The sequence below is a fragment of the Nycticebus coucang genome, chromosome 2, assembly GCF_027406575.1.
Source record: "Nycticebus coucang isolate mNycCou1 chromosome 2, mNycCou1.pri, whole genome shotgun sequence".
In the NCBI taxonomy this organism is placed as follows: Eukaryota; Metazoa; Chordata; class Mammalia; order Primates; family Lorisidae; genus Nycticebus; species Nycticebus coucang.
Genome location: NC_069781.1, coordinates 110,244,985 through 110,261,784, shown reverse-complemented (window position 1 = coordinate 110,261,784; position 16,800 = coordinate 110,244,985). Strand labels below are relative to the sequence as shown.

Below are 16,800 nucleotides of genomic sequence, written 5' to 3'. Positions count from 1 at the left end.
ATGACTGTCTTTGTCTTCTTTTTTTATTATTGTTGATTTAAAGTATATTTTATATGATAGGAGAATAGCTACTCCTGCTTACTTTTGGTTTCCATTCATGTGGAATATTTTTTTCCATTCCTTTACCTTTAGTCTATGAGAATACTTGCTAGTTAGTAGGGTTTCTTGGTAGAATATATTTGGGTTATGTTTTCTCATCCATTCAGCCAGTCTATCTTTTAAATGAAGCATTAAAACCATTTACGTTCAATATTAGTATTATATGTGAGATACTATTTTGTTCACCACATAGAATGATACTTAGTTGCTTTGTTTTCTCTCTTATGTTACTGTTTTATAAGAGTTATGAGTTTTGATTTTTGGTTATTTTTATACTGGTGGGTTTCTATTGTACTGTTCCATGTATAATTCAGTTTTAAGTATTTCCCGTAGGGCAAGTCTAGTAGTGACAAATTGTCTTGGTGTTTGTTTGTCTGGAAAAAGTCTTTCTTTCTCTATCATTTGTGAAATTTAGTTTTGCAAGATACAAAATTGGTGGCTGGCAACTGTTCTCTTTAAGAAGACTAAAAATGGGGTCCTAATTCTACCTGGCTTGTGAGGCCTCTTCTGAGAAGTCTGCTGTTAGCCTGATGGGTTTTCCTTGTAGATTAGTTGTTATTTCATCTTGCAGCTCATACAGTTTTCTTTTTCATTTTGAGTTTGGCCAGGTTGATGACCTGTGTCTTGGAGATGTCTTATTTGCTGTGAATCTTTTCAGTGTTCAATGACCATCTTAAATCTTTATCTGAATCTCTGGTGATACCAGGGAAGTTTTTCTCAGTACTTCCCTTGAATGGGTTTTTCATGCTTTTTGCTTTTTTTCTTCTCCCTCAGGGATACCTATAATTCTTATATTGGCCAATTTTTCATAGTCCCATACTTTTGTGAATGATTGCTCATTTTTTTTACTGCATCTTTGACTGATTGAGTTAATTTAAAAAGCTTACCTTTAAGCTTTGAGATTCTTTCTTGTGTTTGATTTAGAATGTTGTTGAAAATTTCTGTTGTATTTTGAAATTCCCTAACTGACTCTATCATTTTTTAAGTTCTATATTTTCTTATGTTGTCTGTATCTTTAGTGAGTTTTTCATTTTTTTCATTCACATTTTGAAACCTTTTCTTTTTTCTTTTTTGGTTTCTTTGTGTGGGTTTTCAACTTTCTCTTCAATCCCATTCATCTTGTTTGCAATTCATATTCTAAATTCTATCTCTGACATTTTGACAATTTCCTTTAACTTAGAGTTCTCTGCTGGAGATCTATTGTGATCCTTTGGGAGGTGTCAAAATAGCTTGTTTCTTTATGTTGTCAGAGTTCTTTTTTTAGTTCCTACACTTTTGAAATCTCTTCTCTTAGCTCAAAAAAAGATAAGCTTGTTGTGCAACTGTTCTCCTTTCCTGGGAACTTTCTTACTTCATGCAAAGAAGGGGAAGTCTCTGGAGGGACATTTGTGTCCAGCTCTGGAGGACTGAACTAGCATAAGATGGGTGGATGCACCTTGACTGTTTAACATTGCTTCTCTCCTGTGTCTCCTGCCTCACCATTCCCCTGTGGTTGTCACTGGTGGTAGCTGCATTGCAGAGTGAGTGTATTACCCACCTAGTTCTGACAGCACTGATGAATGTCAGCCCAAGCCGGACTGAGAGTTGCTCACTCAGATTTGTGGGCAGTGGCATTTGTCAGCCTGCCTGGGCTGAGACTGTCTGGATTAGATCTGTAAGTATGAGCTGGAGTACACCCCACCCTTGTGTGTGGGTGGTAGCAAATGATGGTCTGTGCTGGCTGGAGGGTTTCTTTATCCAGATCCATAGGCAGCACCATTTGTCAGCCAGGTACCAGCTGGCCAGTGCAGCCTTGCCCATTGTTGGCCCTCCCAGGTCCCTCTGCTGCAGTGGGGATGTGTGACTCCTGCCCATAAGATTCATGGCAAATGCTCAGGTTTCTGATGAGGAGGCAGCAGCAACTTAACTGACTCCTGGGTAGAGGCAGCACTCTGTGTCTAGGATTTTAAAAAGCAGCCAACTACAGTACCCAGAGCCAGTGGGTACCACTGTGCCCGCTTTCTGGAGCAGTGCCACTTCACAGTCTCCAGATAGCTTCCTATGTCAGTCCTCTGGCCTTCTGCAGTAGAGGGTCCCCTTCACAGCTTGAAAAGCAATGATTGTGGGGGGACTGTGAAGCCCTGGGATTCTCTCCTCTGTTTGTACTCGCCTTCCCTGTTTACTTTCAAACCAAAGAGTAGCCTGCCTTTCTTTCCTCTCCTTCACTCTGGGTGCCTCCTGTCACTTTCCTTTTGATTTGTAATGCTCTCTCTTCAGTGACTGGTTTGGTTGTGGATATTCACTCACCTCCTTCAAGGCTCTCTGTGAGAGCAGTGTGTGCAGGCTGCTTCTATTCTGCCATCTTGGCACCCTGTCTAGTTCGTTATTTAAGCCATAAAAGGAATTTTAGCCTTTTGATGGGATTTAATTTTTCTGGCTAATACATATTTATCACAAGAGCTTATCTTTTTGTGTGATATATCTTTCTGCATGGCTAAGGAATCTCTTTTCTAGGTTTCTCATTGGAGTTTTTATGAGAATTTATAGGATGCTTTTTTTTGCATCTGTTTAATAATTAGCAATAATTATCAACCAGTATTTATTTATAAATTAATTAGCAATAATTATCAACCAGTATTTATTTATAAATTAATTAGCAATAATTATCAACCAGTATTTATTGATTTACTCTGAGAATGTGTATGCTTAAACACATTCTCAGAGTAAATCAAGTGTTGAGGGCTCAGGATAATGTTGGAATAACAGTGATACAAGTGATTGTGAAGGTATGAATTATGGGAGCTGCTTTGGCATCCTGCTGATTTCTCAAGTGGTGTACAGATTTTGAAATTCATGGCTCTTTACTTATGCTTGGAACATAGAGGATTGAGTGGTTCAAGTCCTCGTGAAATGACTTTTTGAAAATCAAGGTTAGTGTTGTTTTGATGCCTAAAATTAATTTTTGACTCCATAAGTTTTACCGCATAATTTGGTTATGTTGGAATACTTTAATGTGCAAGTGTGGGGAAACTGAAACTATTAATGTGTGGATGAAACTGGGAAGAAGCTGGAGTTCCGAGTGTCCTTCTGCCTTTGGACTCCTGGTCCTAGTGCCTGGGCTCCCAAGTACCCTCTGCCTGGCCTGCTGGCCTCCCTGGCTCTGTCTTTGCTGTGCATCAGCTCTCAGACATGGCCCCCTGCTGTCTCATGGCTTCAGGATGGAGACATTGGCCCACTGGACAAGGACAGAAGAACAAATCGTCTGTGGTCCCACTCTCTATGACTCTCACTGTAATTAGGCATGTTCATGGGTTTTCTCCAAATGGTCCTCTTTTCATGCTCGCTCTCACCACCCAAGTCTGGGCTTTCATAACATCAGCAACTCTCCAGCTCATCTCCCTGGCTGTGGCTTCTCAGCCCTTTCTATCTGTCTGTACACTGTGGCTGGAATAATTTTCACTCTATTTCTACCATGTCAGTGCCTACTAAAAATTCCTGCTCCTCAGTGCATCCCAAATGCCTCTCAGACCTGCATCCAAACCCTCATTGCCTCTGCCCATCTTTCACAACAACTCTAAGCAAATCTGGTCCCTCTGACCACAGCCCCTCTCACTTTCACCTTCCTGTTCTGCTCCTTTCTGGCCCAAGCCCCATTTGTATTTTCTTGTTACATCATCCCTTACTGCCCCTTTCAACCAAGTCCTTTCTCACCGAGGCTTCTCTGCTGACCAGGTGACTGACTGACCTCTGGGTCCTCTGAAAGATGAACTCATGAGCTCAGCTGTTCACACAGCATGTCACAGCTGGCTTTTCTCTGTCACACCCTGTGTTATCCTGTCTCCTCCACTGTAGCTTTCTTGACAGCATGGACCACCTTGCCTTGTCCATGGAGGACATGGCTGTGGTGGGTTTGGTATATGGCTGGTAAGGAAGGCACCCAGGATCTGTGTGTGGGACGGGAGCCACCAGGTGGATTGTGGCACTGTTTTCTGCCCTGGGAATACTGGGGAGGAATGTTTTTGGTGTGGGAAAAATTAAGGCTGGGTTTGAAATATCAAATTTGTGTCTACTTTTAGACATTGAAGTGGAGATAGCAACAAGTATGGTAATTATGCATAAAATTCTGGGATAAGATATGACAGGGCTAGAAACAAAGACAGGTCAGCGGCCTGCAGCAGAAGCCATATCGAGACAAGAGAAGATGATACCCCTTTGGACAGAAGGTGGTTGGGGATAACGGCAGGGTAAATTGGGACTATGGCTCTGTTTTACCTGAGATTCAAGGGGCATAGGACTCCAGGCCTCCAAAATGAGGGGCTATGGTGCTGAATCACCCACAGAGGACTTGGACAGATGGGGGAGTAGGGTCTATTTTGCTGCACTTTTCCCAACACTTACCCTAAAGGCATAAAGTGAGCAGGTTGGGAATTAAGGAGCAAATCCTTAGTGCCCTGTGAATCCAACAGTGGAGGAGAGGACAAATGTCAGCTTCAAATAGCACGAGGGACTTTGAGGAGATGAGGCACACTCTGGGCATGTGTCAGCTGTGGACCAGTGTCTAACCCATAGGAGCCAAGCCTGCAGCAGGAGGGGCTGTGTTTGGGAGAAACCATCCTCCCACTGTGGCCCGGCAGAGGTGCTGATCTGGGAGGTGGGGGCATCTAAGTGTCCTCACCCCAGGGGCTTTCTGCTAAAGATCAGAGCAGTGTGAGCCCCAAAAGACTGCAACTTCCCCCTGGTGTGGACACTGGGAGGGGCAGATGTGTGGGGATGAAGAACAGGCACTATCCACCTCACCACAGGGGTACCCATGTCCTCTCAGGCGAGGAAAGTGCCTGTGAGAGTACTCAGCCACTAACCTCAGCCCTGTCCAAAGTGCCGTGGGAGAAACCATGTGACCTCTGACCTCTCTGTACCCCCCACCCCCACAGTGACTCCACTCTGCCAAGTGGCCAGGAGCTGCAGCTCTGATGTTAGGAACTGTCTTTTTTCCAGCCCTAGGTAGGCCGTGGAAGGGAGGTGGAGTGCTTTCACTTTAAATGAAGTTCAGGGTCTTTACTATTCTGCTGAGCCTGGACATGTTGCTTCCTAAAAGCAGGGAAAAGGGGATGATGTGTTGGTGATGGAGGACTTCTCCTTGTGTGAAAGTGAGTGGATTAGATTTGGAGCTTGGTCTGGACCAGGGATCCAATGAGCCCACTGAGGCACTGAAACAGAAAGGGCAGAGGGTAGGGGCATGAAATAGCCCCTGATTATAGCTGTACCTGCTCAAGGTGTAGGTCACACAGAGCAGGGGAGGAGATGGGCTCTGCATCCCAGGGCTCATAGCAGGGGTAGAGGCTCTAGATTTAGGGTCTCAAGAACCTCTCAGAGAGATAAGAAACTCACACAGATGGAGAGTGGGCCATCAAGGAGCACCAGGGTGGAGGCATCAAAAGAACTAAGCACTGGGCGGGGGTTGGGGGTTGGGGGTTGGGGGTCAGCTAGGGCCTCAACTCCATTTGGTGGCATGGAAGGAGCTGGAGATTTTGTAGGAGCAACTTGGGGGACAGGAGTGTGATTAGAGGGGGCTAAGGATGCAGAAGGGTGAGAGCAGTTGTTAACAAGGCTCACAGGTGTTTCCCTCTGAAGCACAGATTGTGGTGTATTTAGTGAATGGACCATAGCTTGGTAAACTGGGTCTTAATGGTAGTCATTGATTATTTCCCAGAAATATTTTTAAAATATTGCTGCCATTGGCCTATGTTGTTCAAGTCATCTAGCCCGAGTACATTTAGAGTGAACATTCTCCTGGACAAAGAGTTTGTGTATCTTCCATTTTGCTAGGGATATGATCACACGGCACCTTCTGAGGCTGTGCTAACCCATGTGCATGTGCTTGTGTCCCCGTAAAGTATTACCAAGCTTCCATTTTTGGCTGTGAAAATGAAATTTCAGTATAGGATCCGATTTGTATTCTTGTTATGAGTAAAATTAAGATTTTTCTTTTTTTATTTTCAAGAGCCATTTGTATCCCCTTCCCTGTGAATGCTTTGTTCATATCCTTTGCTCATTTCTCCATTGGGCTTTTGATATTTTCCTAGCTGATTTACATTAAGGCAATTCTCTCCTTGACGGTGAAATGCTATTAGAATTGAGGCTTGGTCCTGACCAGTGGCACACTCTGGGCTTGTGTTTTTTCTTGTATGTAAATTTTTATGCTATTGAGTGTATCAGTATTTTTCTTTCATGGTTTCTGGATTTTGTATCATCCTTCTACTCAAAAATAATTAAAAAATATTCTTCCCAATTTCCTTTTAGTACTTCTGTGGTTTCATTGCTAACACATTCAATTTGTGATCCATCTAGAATTTATTTGCATATATGGGGAGAGAGAGGAGCTCAACTCATTTTTTCCCTGGGTAGCTGCCCACTCAACACACATCACTTACTGAGTAACCACGGGCATCGCATGACTCACTCCTTATTTTTTTTTTCATGAAATTGATCTCATTTTGTTGTTTTATGTATTTGTTTGCTTGCTATCCCTTCCCCTACTAAATACCTACAAACCTTGAAGGGCAGAAATCATCTATCTCTTCTATTGTTTTATTTTTTATTGTTTTAGTCTATAAAGTATGCGTATGTTTGGGGCAATAGGGTGGGCTGTGGTGAGGTTGGGATGGAAAAGGATGGTGCTACATGATTTTAAAGAGTCCAGTTCTAAAATTCTATATTACATTTCAATGACACTGTCATTAACAGTGAAAGGTATAGGTCCTAATAATGAGAATTTTGGCCTGAAGAGTGGACAATGGTAAAATCAGGAGGAAAGTGAAGGTTTGCATTTGGGGCAGGACTGGTTTCAGTTTTTTTCAGATGACCACAGAGGCTGCCAAATGTTCCATTTTCATATTAGCTGAGCTCTGAGGTCATGATTTGGCTCACAGAAATGAGGTTATACTGAACAGAATGTTAAGAAGCAATCTCTATTATTAAAAACAGGGCAAAATTAGTACCTGGAACTGAAACAGGGATTAAATGGAATTACACAAAGCTAAATAATTATTGCTAAATGAACAAATTGAAACAGTACTGCTCACCAAAAGGCACCCCACTTAAAACAGTAAGGAGGGAAATTGAAAATAGTTCCATTTAAAATTAGATTTTGGAGTTTAAGTAACCCATTTTAGGCATCTAAATATTACAGTTATTAATAGTTATGTCACATTTCTCTTGCAAACAGAAATAGATACCATCAGCCTGGCTGAAATGAGAATGCACACACGCATGTTGTGATAGGAGCATTAGAAATGAATTTATGCCAATGATGAAGGAGAAACATTTTTCTGAAAAGCAGATTGATTTGAAAATCCCCTTGGGGATTCTAAAGCCTCTCAGGGCTCCCTGGACTTTTCTTGAGTACCTGAGCTCTGAGAAATTCCTGAAACTTCTCACATTTGCAAATGTGCCCTGAGGCCCTTGTTTGCTGTTCTGTGTGAGGAGGTGTGGGGTGGGATGGTTCCTTATTTGCAGTGCTTTGTAAGCACTTCTTACTGGCTCTGTGTGGTTTCCATCTCCTTCCCCCGGAAGTAGTGCAGAAGGAGCAGAAGCCTGCTGCTCAGCCCTGTGTGTCTTTTTGGATAACTGATGCTTTTTAGGGCTATTTAAAGCATGACTTAGGAGAGACTCCACCCTATAGTATCTATCTAGCCTGCTGTGACCATCAGTGATTTGTCTGTCTTTCTCAGCTAAATATATCACTTAATGTAATAAATTCAATGTAGAGATTCACTGAACTGCTTGTTTTTGTTTTGAGATAGAGTCTTGCTCTATCACATGGGTGTAGTGGCATCATCATAGCTCACGGCAACCTCAGAGTCCTGGGCTCAAGTGATCCTTCTGCCTCAGCCTTCCCAGTAGCTGAGACAGGTGTGCATCACTACCTATGGCTAATTTTTCATATTTTTAACAGAGACTAAGTCTCGGTGTTGCTCAGAGCTCAGGCTGGTCTTAAACTCCTGAGCTCAAGAGATCTTCCTTGGCCTCCCAGAGTACTAGGATTAAAGATGTGAGCTACTGTGCCTAGTCTTGAACTGTTTTTCTTTCTTTCTTTCTTTCTTTCTTTCTTTCTTTCTTTCTTTCTTTCTTTCTTTCTTTCTTTCTTTCTTTCTTTCTTTCTTTCTTTCTTTCTTTCTTTCTTTCTTTCTTTCTTTCTTTCTTTCCTTCCTTTTTTTAGTAAATAGATAAAATACAGACACTGGAGCTCACATAGTTCTATAAAGAGACAACTTGGCCGTCAATAAGATTTACTTTTAGAAAGTACTTTGGATGATACATGATTGATCTCTGTGGTAGAACCACAGTCAGAAAAGTATTATGAAGTAGATACAAGCAAGCATCAACATGAAAAATATTTGCTTCTCCCTTCACATTTTCCAAGTCATGATGTTTCAGAGTTCACTCTACAGTTTTCCTGGCATCTGAACTCAGAACTTCCTCACTCTCTACAATGAATCTAAGGGCAAATGGAAAGCTTGTCCTAATGGTCTAACCTGCCATGAACATATTTCCTGTGAAAGCATTGTACTGTGACAGTGGTTATTTTTCATCTAGATGGCAAGAATTAATTTAAAGAAATAGTCATCTTGGAAAGTTTGTAAAACATTTCTGAGGACCTATTATCTTCTTTCTCATTCACCATGTCTCCAAATCCCCATTTATTTTTTTTTTATGTCCTGCTATTTTCTCCTCCTCCACGTAGGAGTTGAGACTTCCACCCAGCTTCTTTCTGAGCCCCTGACGTGGAGCCACCTCTGGCCGTCTCCCAGCCTTTTCTCACATAGGCAGAGTCACAGGCACATTTGCCTCTCAGCATCCCTTTTCCGTCCCTTTGGTCTTCACTGCTACCATTGTGTTGTGCTTCCTCATCCTCCCCAAGCTCTCCTCCCCGTGCAGCCTGTGTGTTAGACCCCTGCCCCGCTGGTCCCTCACTGCATGCATGGTGGCTGCCCGTGGTAGCTGCCTCGCCAGTGCTGCCCTGCAGACGCTCTACACATAACCTTACTCTGGCTCCTTCACCACTGGAGGTCCTTCCCTTCTTCCAACACCTCTGGATTTTATAATATTTACTGCAGAAGCTGGAGATGAAGTTCAGAGACCAAATTCATTCCCTTCTAACTCACTTCAGGTTTTTTGATCTGTACCAGTGATGGATTAGGTGTGGGCATACAGTGTTCTCACCAGAGAAGTGAAGAGAACATTGGAAAGAGTACATTTTAGGGTGCTGATTTTAAAAAGTGGAACTTAGCCAAACGTTACATAAAAGATGTGACCCTGGTGCATATAACACTATTGAAACACAACTGCCACAGAAAAGATAACTAGATTGTCTGCCAGGCAGAGACGACCTGTTTGTGTTTTACTTAGTTTTAAGTTTTAGAAGAGAAATTGGCTGATTTCCTGAAATGGCAGCTGTTTATTTGCTATGCTGAGATAAACAGACAGTATTTTCTCTAGTCATGCAAGTGTAGTGCCCCTGGGTTCTGTAATCCTGATCAACACATGATAAAATGGATCTCTTTTCCTATCCTCCCAAGGGAAGCCATCAGCCGAGTCTGCGAAGCTGTGCCCAGTGCCAAAGGAGCCTTCAAGAAGAGAAAGGTACTGTCCTCAACACTTTGTGCTTAGCTGGGATTCCTCCCTTAGTCCCTCCCTCTGTCATGTCACCACTCACAAAGAATTGTTCATTGTCCCCTTCCTCTGGCCTGACTCTTGTCACTTCTAAAAGCAGAAAGACCTTAGGTTGCTCTTTCTCCTATGAGGCTGATGACAGTTAACTGTCACTGTCCTGGAAGTAGGTCTCCCGGTCACTCATTGTGACTTAAACCCTGAAGAAGATAATAACAACAACTCTTAAAACAGGTCCAGAAAGTTCTCTAAGCACTTTATATCCATCAATTCACTTAATTATAACAATCCTTCATGGTAGATATCTTCAAGGGTGTGCTGGTAAATGTTTAACATCAGCTCTTGGGGTTGGGATGGAGAATGAGAGCTCTGAATTTGTAGCATTTGCCAATCTCTGTGGTGTAAATGCTTCCGCAGTGGCTGATGGTGAGCTCTCAACATGCTGTCCTTGAAAACAGAGTCAGGAAGAGATGTCCAATACCTCTTCTTTATGTAATATTACCCCATACAGGCCCAGTAAACATAAGTCAGCTGAAAGCAGAGTTAAATAGTAACAGAGCAAAACAATTAGGAAGTGATTAGTTTTGAGTATTTAATATCCGTTTTTAAACACAAATTATTTTATTGTAAGTTTATATAAATTAATTTTTAATAATTAATAGTGTTTAATTGGCCACATTATAAAATTCCTAAATTTAATAATTGGACATCATTGGCTGGCACACCACTGGATATCCCCATGTTATAAGTGATGACAACTGAAGCTCAGAGATGAATAGCCACCGTGCAGGTAGTAGGTGGTGTCAGAAACGAAGCTTGCATGGCCTAGCTTCAGAGGCTGCAGGTTCAGCTGCTGTATTAGGACTCTTTATCGTAAGTTAGGTGCTTGAATCAGAAGGGGAAAAAGCCTGGACTAAGAGAAAGTGGGAAAAACTCTTCAGTTAAGTGCCTGGTAAATGCTTAAATACCCACAGTCAAGAATTGTAGGATAACGTGTCTTGGAGAACCTCTGAATCTGCCCTGAGGCTGAACCTTTGTTTGGGGAGCTTGGCTGTGCTGCTCCAGGCTGCTTCTGTCTTCAGGACTGGGGGATTTCACATACCCACACAATAGCTGAGTTTTAGGCAGAGAAGTTGAATAAAGACTTAGATGTGCCAGCCTGTATTCTGGTTAGTCCCTATGGGATATTGTGGACCAAACAAGACTCCAGAAATTTCTTTTTTTGAGAGAGAGTCTCCCTCTGTTGTCCTAGGTAGAGTGCTGTGGCATCACAGCTCACGGCAACCTCAAACTTTTGGGGCTCAAACAATTATCTTGCCTCAGCCTCCCAAGTCCCGTTGTGGAGAGACTATAGGCCCCCGCCACAACACCTGGCTAGTTTTTTCTATTTTTAATAAGAGACAGGGTCTTGCTCTTGCTCAGGCTGGTCTCAAACTTCTGAGCTCAAGTGATTCACCCACCTTGGCCTCTCAGAGTATTAGAATTACAGGCATGAACCACCGCGCCTGGCCTAAGCCTCTGGAGTCTTGAATCCAGGAAGTAGGAAGGTGTTTGAGAACAGAAATAGAGAATCTCGTCTGTCAGAGGCAGGTGGTGCTAACAAGCCCTGGGATGCCCTCATGGTTCTGCTGTGCAAATGGTGGAAGCAATGTGGAGTTCTGGGCTCTACCCAGGTGTTCCTGATCTTAATTTCATGGGCATCTCTGTTCGTACATAGCTCCAGGAGATTAACAACAGCGTGTCCTTAGTTAGAAACTAATTAGTGCATCAAGAAAGAGCATTCTAATCCAAACCCAATGATGGGTTGGTCCTGGGGCAGAGAGACATGTACTAGCAGTGACCTTCCAGGAGCCCAGGACACAAGTTCTTGGCTGGAAAACATGGTCTGTCTGTCATGTGCCAAGGACAGGAATACTCCAGGTCGAGCCAGACTTAGGCTCCCCATGTGGAGCTGTTTATAGGCCCATCAGATTCTAATTGGACAGTCCATGGGAGCCCTGACCAGGGAAGATGTTTGGGCCAAAGGACTTGTGGTCCATTACCTTTAGCAACAAGAATCCTCACAATTTTTTGGGATGGCTCTGGTATATTCTAGTCCTCCCCTGAAAGAAGGTTGGATTTTTCAGTGTGGTGGGACCAGGTTTCTGAGTCTGCAAAGCTGTAGTGGTGCATATGAAAATACCGAGATGAGGACTCTTACAGGCGAGAGTGTTATATGGTTTGTGGTCTACCTATTGCATATGCTAGAATGTGTATATTAGCCTTGAATCCCACCCTTCCAGCACATTCATTTCCCTTTGTCTTCCTTGTGTCTAAGGAAAGGGATAGTCATTGAGGGTTTGAGTGTACAGCAGACATTGGTGTCCCCACCCTTTTACATAGGAATGACACAAAGTCCCAGATAGTGTCACCTCCAGTAAATAAACAGCTAAAATATTGCTCTTTGATTTCACAGCCTCCAAGCAAAATGCTGTCCAGCATCTTGGGAAAGAGCAACCTCCAGTTCGCAGGGATGAGCATCTCCTTGACCATCTCCACCGCCAGTCTGAACCTGCGGACGCCTGACTCCAAACAGGTCTGTGGGTGTTGGGAAGACTTGCCGTCTCTGCCCACAGCTCCAGACACTGGGGGTTCCACAGGTTTCCTGCTCACTGCTGTCCTGAGCTCATGTGGAATATGTTTGCATCAAGTCTTTGCTCGTCTATGGACTCTGACACTTTGAAGGATCACTGACAAAACGATGGGTGAAACTGGTTCTCTTTAATTTTTCTATAAACTACCCTTTGGGGGCAGAATAATCATAAAATCATTGGGTTTACTTGCAATGTAAGAAAGGGTGATGTGGGTGTGAAGTCTCCCCTTAATGTTCTTGCCCGTGTTTTAAGTATTTGTACCATATTTCATTGTTTCATTGGCCACATTTTATTTTGCTACCTTTGAAGTGGAAGGCATGTCATACTCTCATTGACAATATTTTTCCCCCTTAATAGCTTGCCGTTTTGGAGCATCTGGCAGCACGTGGTGTGATGGGGCTGAGGATGTGGCATGTGTGTGGCATAGCCCTTGTGGAAGGAATCTGGAGCCAACCTGGATGGCACGGCCACAGTGTTTATTAAGGCTAATTCTGTTTGGGATGGTTGTGTTCTTGTTCAGTGTCTGCCTTTTAGAGTTTTCTCATCTGTCCATTGTTCATTTCCTCAGCTCAAAAAGTGGGTGTAGAAGTAGCTGTCCTGACTACTAATAAGGCAGTTCTGAACGTCACACGAGAGCTTGGCCCGGGCTCCCCTTCTGGGGCTCAGACATGACCTCTGCATGACACTGCCTTATTCTGATTGTGTGTTACCAGGGATCGCGTGGTGGCCTCTATGTTGCTAGACATGTTTATATGCAGTGATTTCTGTGTTACTTGGGTAAGCAAGCAGCATTCCCCAGCTTCATTTATTCCTCCACTTCTCAACCAAGAGATCGCAATAAATCCTAGATCCAGTGCAGAAATGCAGAAGTGAGAAGCAGCTTCCAGGCTTTGTTTTGCCATAACTAGATACCACTTCTCCCTTGATTCTTCCGCCCTCATGGAACCCATGGATTATCCCTTTAATCTGCTCTGGAGGCTGTGGATCAGAATGCTGGACAGGCCCAGCCTTTCTCTGGCGAGATCTCAGGCCCAGCACCTGCTGCTCCTGGCTGGGCTCTGTACGCCCCTCACAGTCAGGGCGTTCTTTTGTATATGACTTGGGGACCTTTGATTAGTCCTCAGGTGCCTCAGTCCTGTGAGATCTCCTTTACCAGAATCTCCCTGCGCATCCTGGTAAAAGAGAAAGCAAACAGAGCACTGGGATGAGGTGTCAGGTCGGTTCTGCTCCAACTTCAGACATGGCAGCAGGGCAACAGTGTCCGGTGGCTATTTTCTGGCCCTGGGGATTCGGTGGGTGGGGCAAAGTGCTGGGCTCCGAGGGACTGGCTGTGTGGATGGCAAGTCTTCAAGGCAAAGCACACACGGCCCTGGCTGTCCGCTCTGGCTAACTCGGGCCCAACTGTAGCAAATTGAGAACAGCAGGCAGGACAGTGGCTTCCCTTCTCCAGCCAGAGAGACAGCAGAAAGATAACACCCACTTCCCTCTTTGGAGCTGCAAGTGGAGGAAAGAAGATGAAACGTTCAGAGCAGAAACACATGCTTTGGACCAATTAGCTCTAACTTTCTTGCTCCCTGTTTCGATCTTACCCAAAGGAGTGACACAATCACAATGGTCTTGTGTCATGTTGGCCAAATATGACTTCTTTTTTTTTTCTCTCAAGTCACAACTTCCAATTTAATTCCAAATCCTAGTTGTAGGGCTGCTTATTAGCACTAACTAAATAAGTAAGCATTTTAAATGTGGGAGTCATAGTTTATCATTGTTTTGTGAGTGCTATTTCCTCATTGTTCTCTTAGGAGCCCTCTTCCTCTACCCCTGGACTCCAGGGAGCTGAGAAGAGCCACATTATTAGCTTAACTCAGCCCAGGCTCAGCCACAGGCTATGGGGACAGCCATATTTTCTGTTGACTTAGATATTCATGTTTGTCTAGATCCTGAAGTTCTGCAAGGGCCAGCGACCAAAGCAGGAATTAAAAATGATCTTATTTTCTTTTATAATTCAATCATATTTTATTTCAAGTTTCACAGGAGCATGTTTGGACAGATTGCTGGGATGTATGATTATGGCTGAGTAAATTCTGCCTGCCCAAGGAGAAGGGCCTGCAGGAACTTAGAAATAAACCCAGTTAGGTTGGGAATGGAGACAAGAGCTCTATTCCCACCCCTGGAAATTTACTTCAATGTCATTACAAAAGATAAAAATAGCATGGAAGACTTATGTGGCTTTGTAAATTTAGGGCAGCTTCTAATTTACTCAGTGTCTACTAAATGCCATTGTATGCTGCAATTTATACAGCTAATGGAAATTTCCCATTTGAAAATTAACTTGGATTGTCCCCTCTGGTTTTTAAATTGATAAATTACAAGAGTGCTCTAGATGGCATCGACTTTGAATCTTAGAGGCCAGCTTTCTGGCTTATATGCAAATGATACAAACAGGATGAAATGGGGGGACAGGTAAGCTTCCCCTCTTTCTAGCTGTGACGTCTGTATCAGAGACTCTGGTATATTTTAGGGAACAGAATCTGTAAGTTGAGATGTCTTGGTGTGTGGGTGAGACAGTTTACTTCCAGAAGAGGCACAGTTGTTAAGTCCTTGGCTCAATTGCAGCAATCCTATTTACTAGCTGTTGTTACTTTGAGGCAGCCTTTTGGCCCCTGCAGACTCAGGTTCCTCACCTGTAAAATGGGATTACAATAGTTCTTACATCACAGGCTTCTCCGAGGCTTAAATTAGATCATTCTGGCAAAGCAGCTGGATAGCTGCCATCAGGTTATGAAAGGTTATCTACTGTTAGGACTTTGATAATTTTTATTTTCATATAAGTACCAACTCTCGGGAAAATGTGTCAGTGTATAATGCCCGCCAGTAAACACGTTGCTCTCCTAAATGTGGAAAGGGTAATAACAGCACATTTTGTTTCTGTCTTGGGTCTGGCAGATCATAGCGAATCATCACATGAGGTCCATCTCCTTCGCCTCTGGGGGAGACCCGGTAAGTGCCCTTGGGGTTGTTTCTTCTGCTCTTATTGGGGATATCTCAGAAGGGACCCCTGCCTCTAAATTGCACCTTATAAGACACTACAAAGAAAGTAAATTGTGATGCCAACTGGTTTCCCCCTCCCAATTTCAAAAGATCTTCTTGACTAACATTTTTTCAGGGGTAATCTATGGTAAGGACCTACCATTAATTTTCACTTCATTAGCTAAAAGCTATCAGAAATCCTGGAGGCACTGGTCTTCTTCAGGGGTAACAAAACAGCTCTTGCAGTGTCAAAGGTCTCAGGGACTTTTCCCATCATCACTCTATGTTAATTGTTTTTTCTATTGAACCTCTATTTTTATATCTTAAGTCTACTCAAAGGCTGTGAATTTACTTAGTCTGGTTTATTTATAAACATTTAAAATTGACATTTTTCTCTCATGTTAACACTGTAGACCTTTAACGATCTGCTTTGCCAAAAAGAAAAGAATTGCAGAGAGAGATAGAGGGAGAATGGAGAACAGAATGAGAAATGTTCTATTTTTGCCTTGCTTCTTAAATAAAGAAGGTGGACTAACAAGGGAATGTACTCCCATATTTGGGCAGGAATGCCACAATATGATGTCAGCGTTTCAGTAGAGTGTGGCCATCTCTAAACTGTACTATCACGAAGAAGACTGCAGAAAACCACCTCCAGCTCCCGCGATCACGCCCTGCCTGCCTGCTCACTGCTGATGGTCCAGCCCTTGAAAGAAACCAGGCAGGAAATCAGGGACACAGAGTAGGGAAGAATGCAGAGCCAGCCCTTTCCAGGGGTGAAGTGGGGAAAGGAATGCTGGAATGCTCTCCTGTTAATCTTCATTGGTCTGGGCAAAGTTCTCACCAGTCCAGGGGAAAACGTTAAAATTAGAATGATAGAGTGAGCTTTCCTTGGAGCTAAACTCACTCAGCTGAAGAAATGATCTTATATCGCAAGAAGATTCTTTTTTAATTTTGTTGGTGTTAAATAGCCTTTTTGTAATAAAATAATGTCTTATAGATAGTGTTTTTGTTATTATTTTCATTTTGCATTATTTGCTTAAATTCTGAGGAAGCAAAATCTAAGGAGCTTCAGATTTTACATAAAAGGTTCCTGGTCATGGGCGGCGCCTGTGGCTCAGTGAGTAGGGCGCGGGCCCCATATGCCGAGGGTGGCGGGTTCAAACCCAGCCCCGGCCAAACTGCAACAAAAAAATAGCCGGGCGTTGTGGCGGGCGCCTGTAGTCCCAGCTACTCGGGAAGCTGAGGCAAGAGAATCGCGTAAGCCCAAGAGTTAGAGGTTGCTGTGAGCCGTGTGATGCCACGGCACTACCAAGGGCAGTACAGTGAGACTCTGTCTCTACAAAAAAAAAAAAAAAAAAGCTTCCTGGTCCAAGGTCACCTGAGTAATCAGCAT

General features: G+C 43.4%; 1 protein-coding gene across 4 annotated transcripts in view; it reads left to right on the top strand.

The window, feature by feature from the left end:
* The window catches only part of SHC3 (SHC adaptor protein 3), a 197,727-nt gene that overhangs the window by 74,876 nt on the left and 106,051 nt on the right, over positions 1 to 16,800 (top strand). For all 4 annotated transcript variants that reach the window (XM_053578739.1, XM_053578730.1, XM_053578722.1 and 1 more), the window contains exons 3-5: positions 9,657 to 9,720; positions 12,203 to 12,322; positions 15,324 to 15,377. In XM_053578739.1, coding sequence (XP_053434714.1) covers positions 9,657 to 9,720; positions 12,203 to 12,322; positions 15,324 to 15,377 — 238 coding nt within the window. The remainder of the gene's footprint in view (positions 1 to 9,656; positions 9,721 to 12,202; positions 12,323 to 15,323; positions 15,378 to 16,800) is intronic.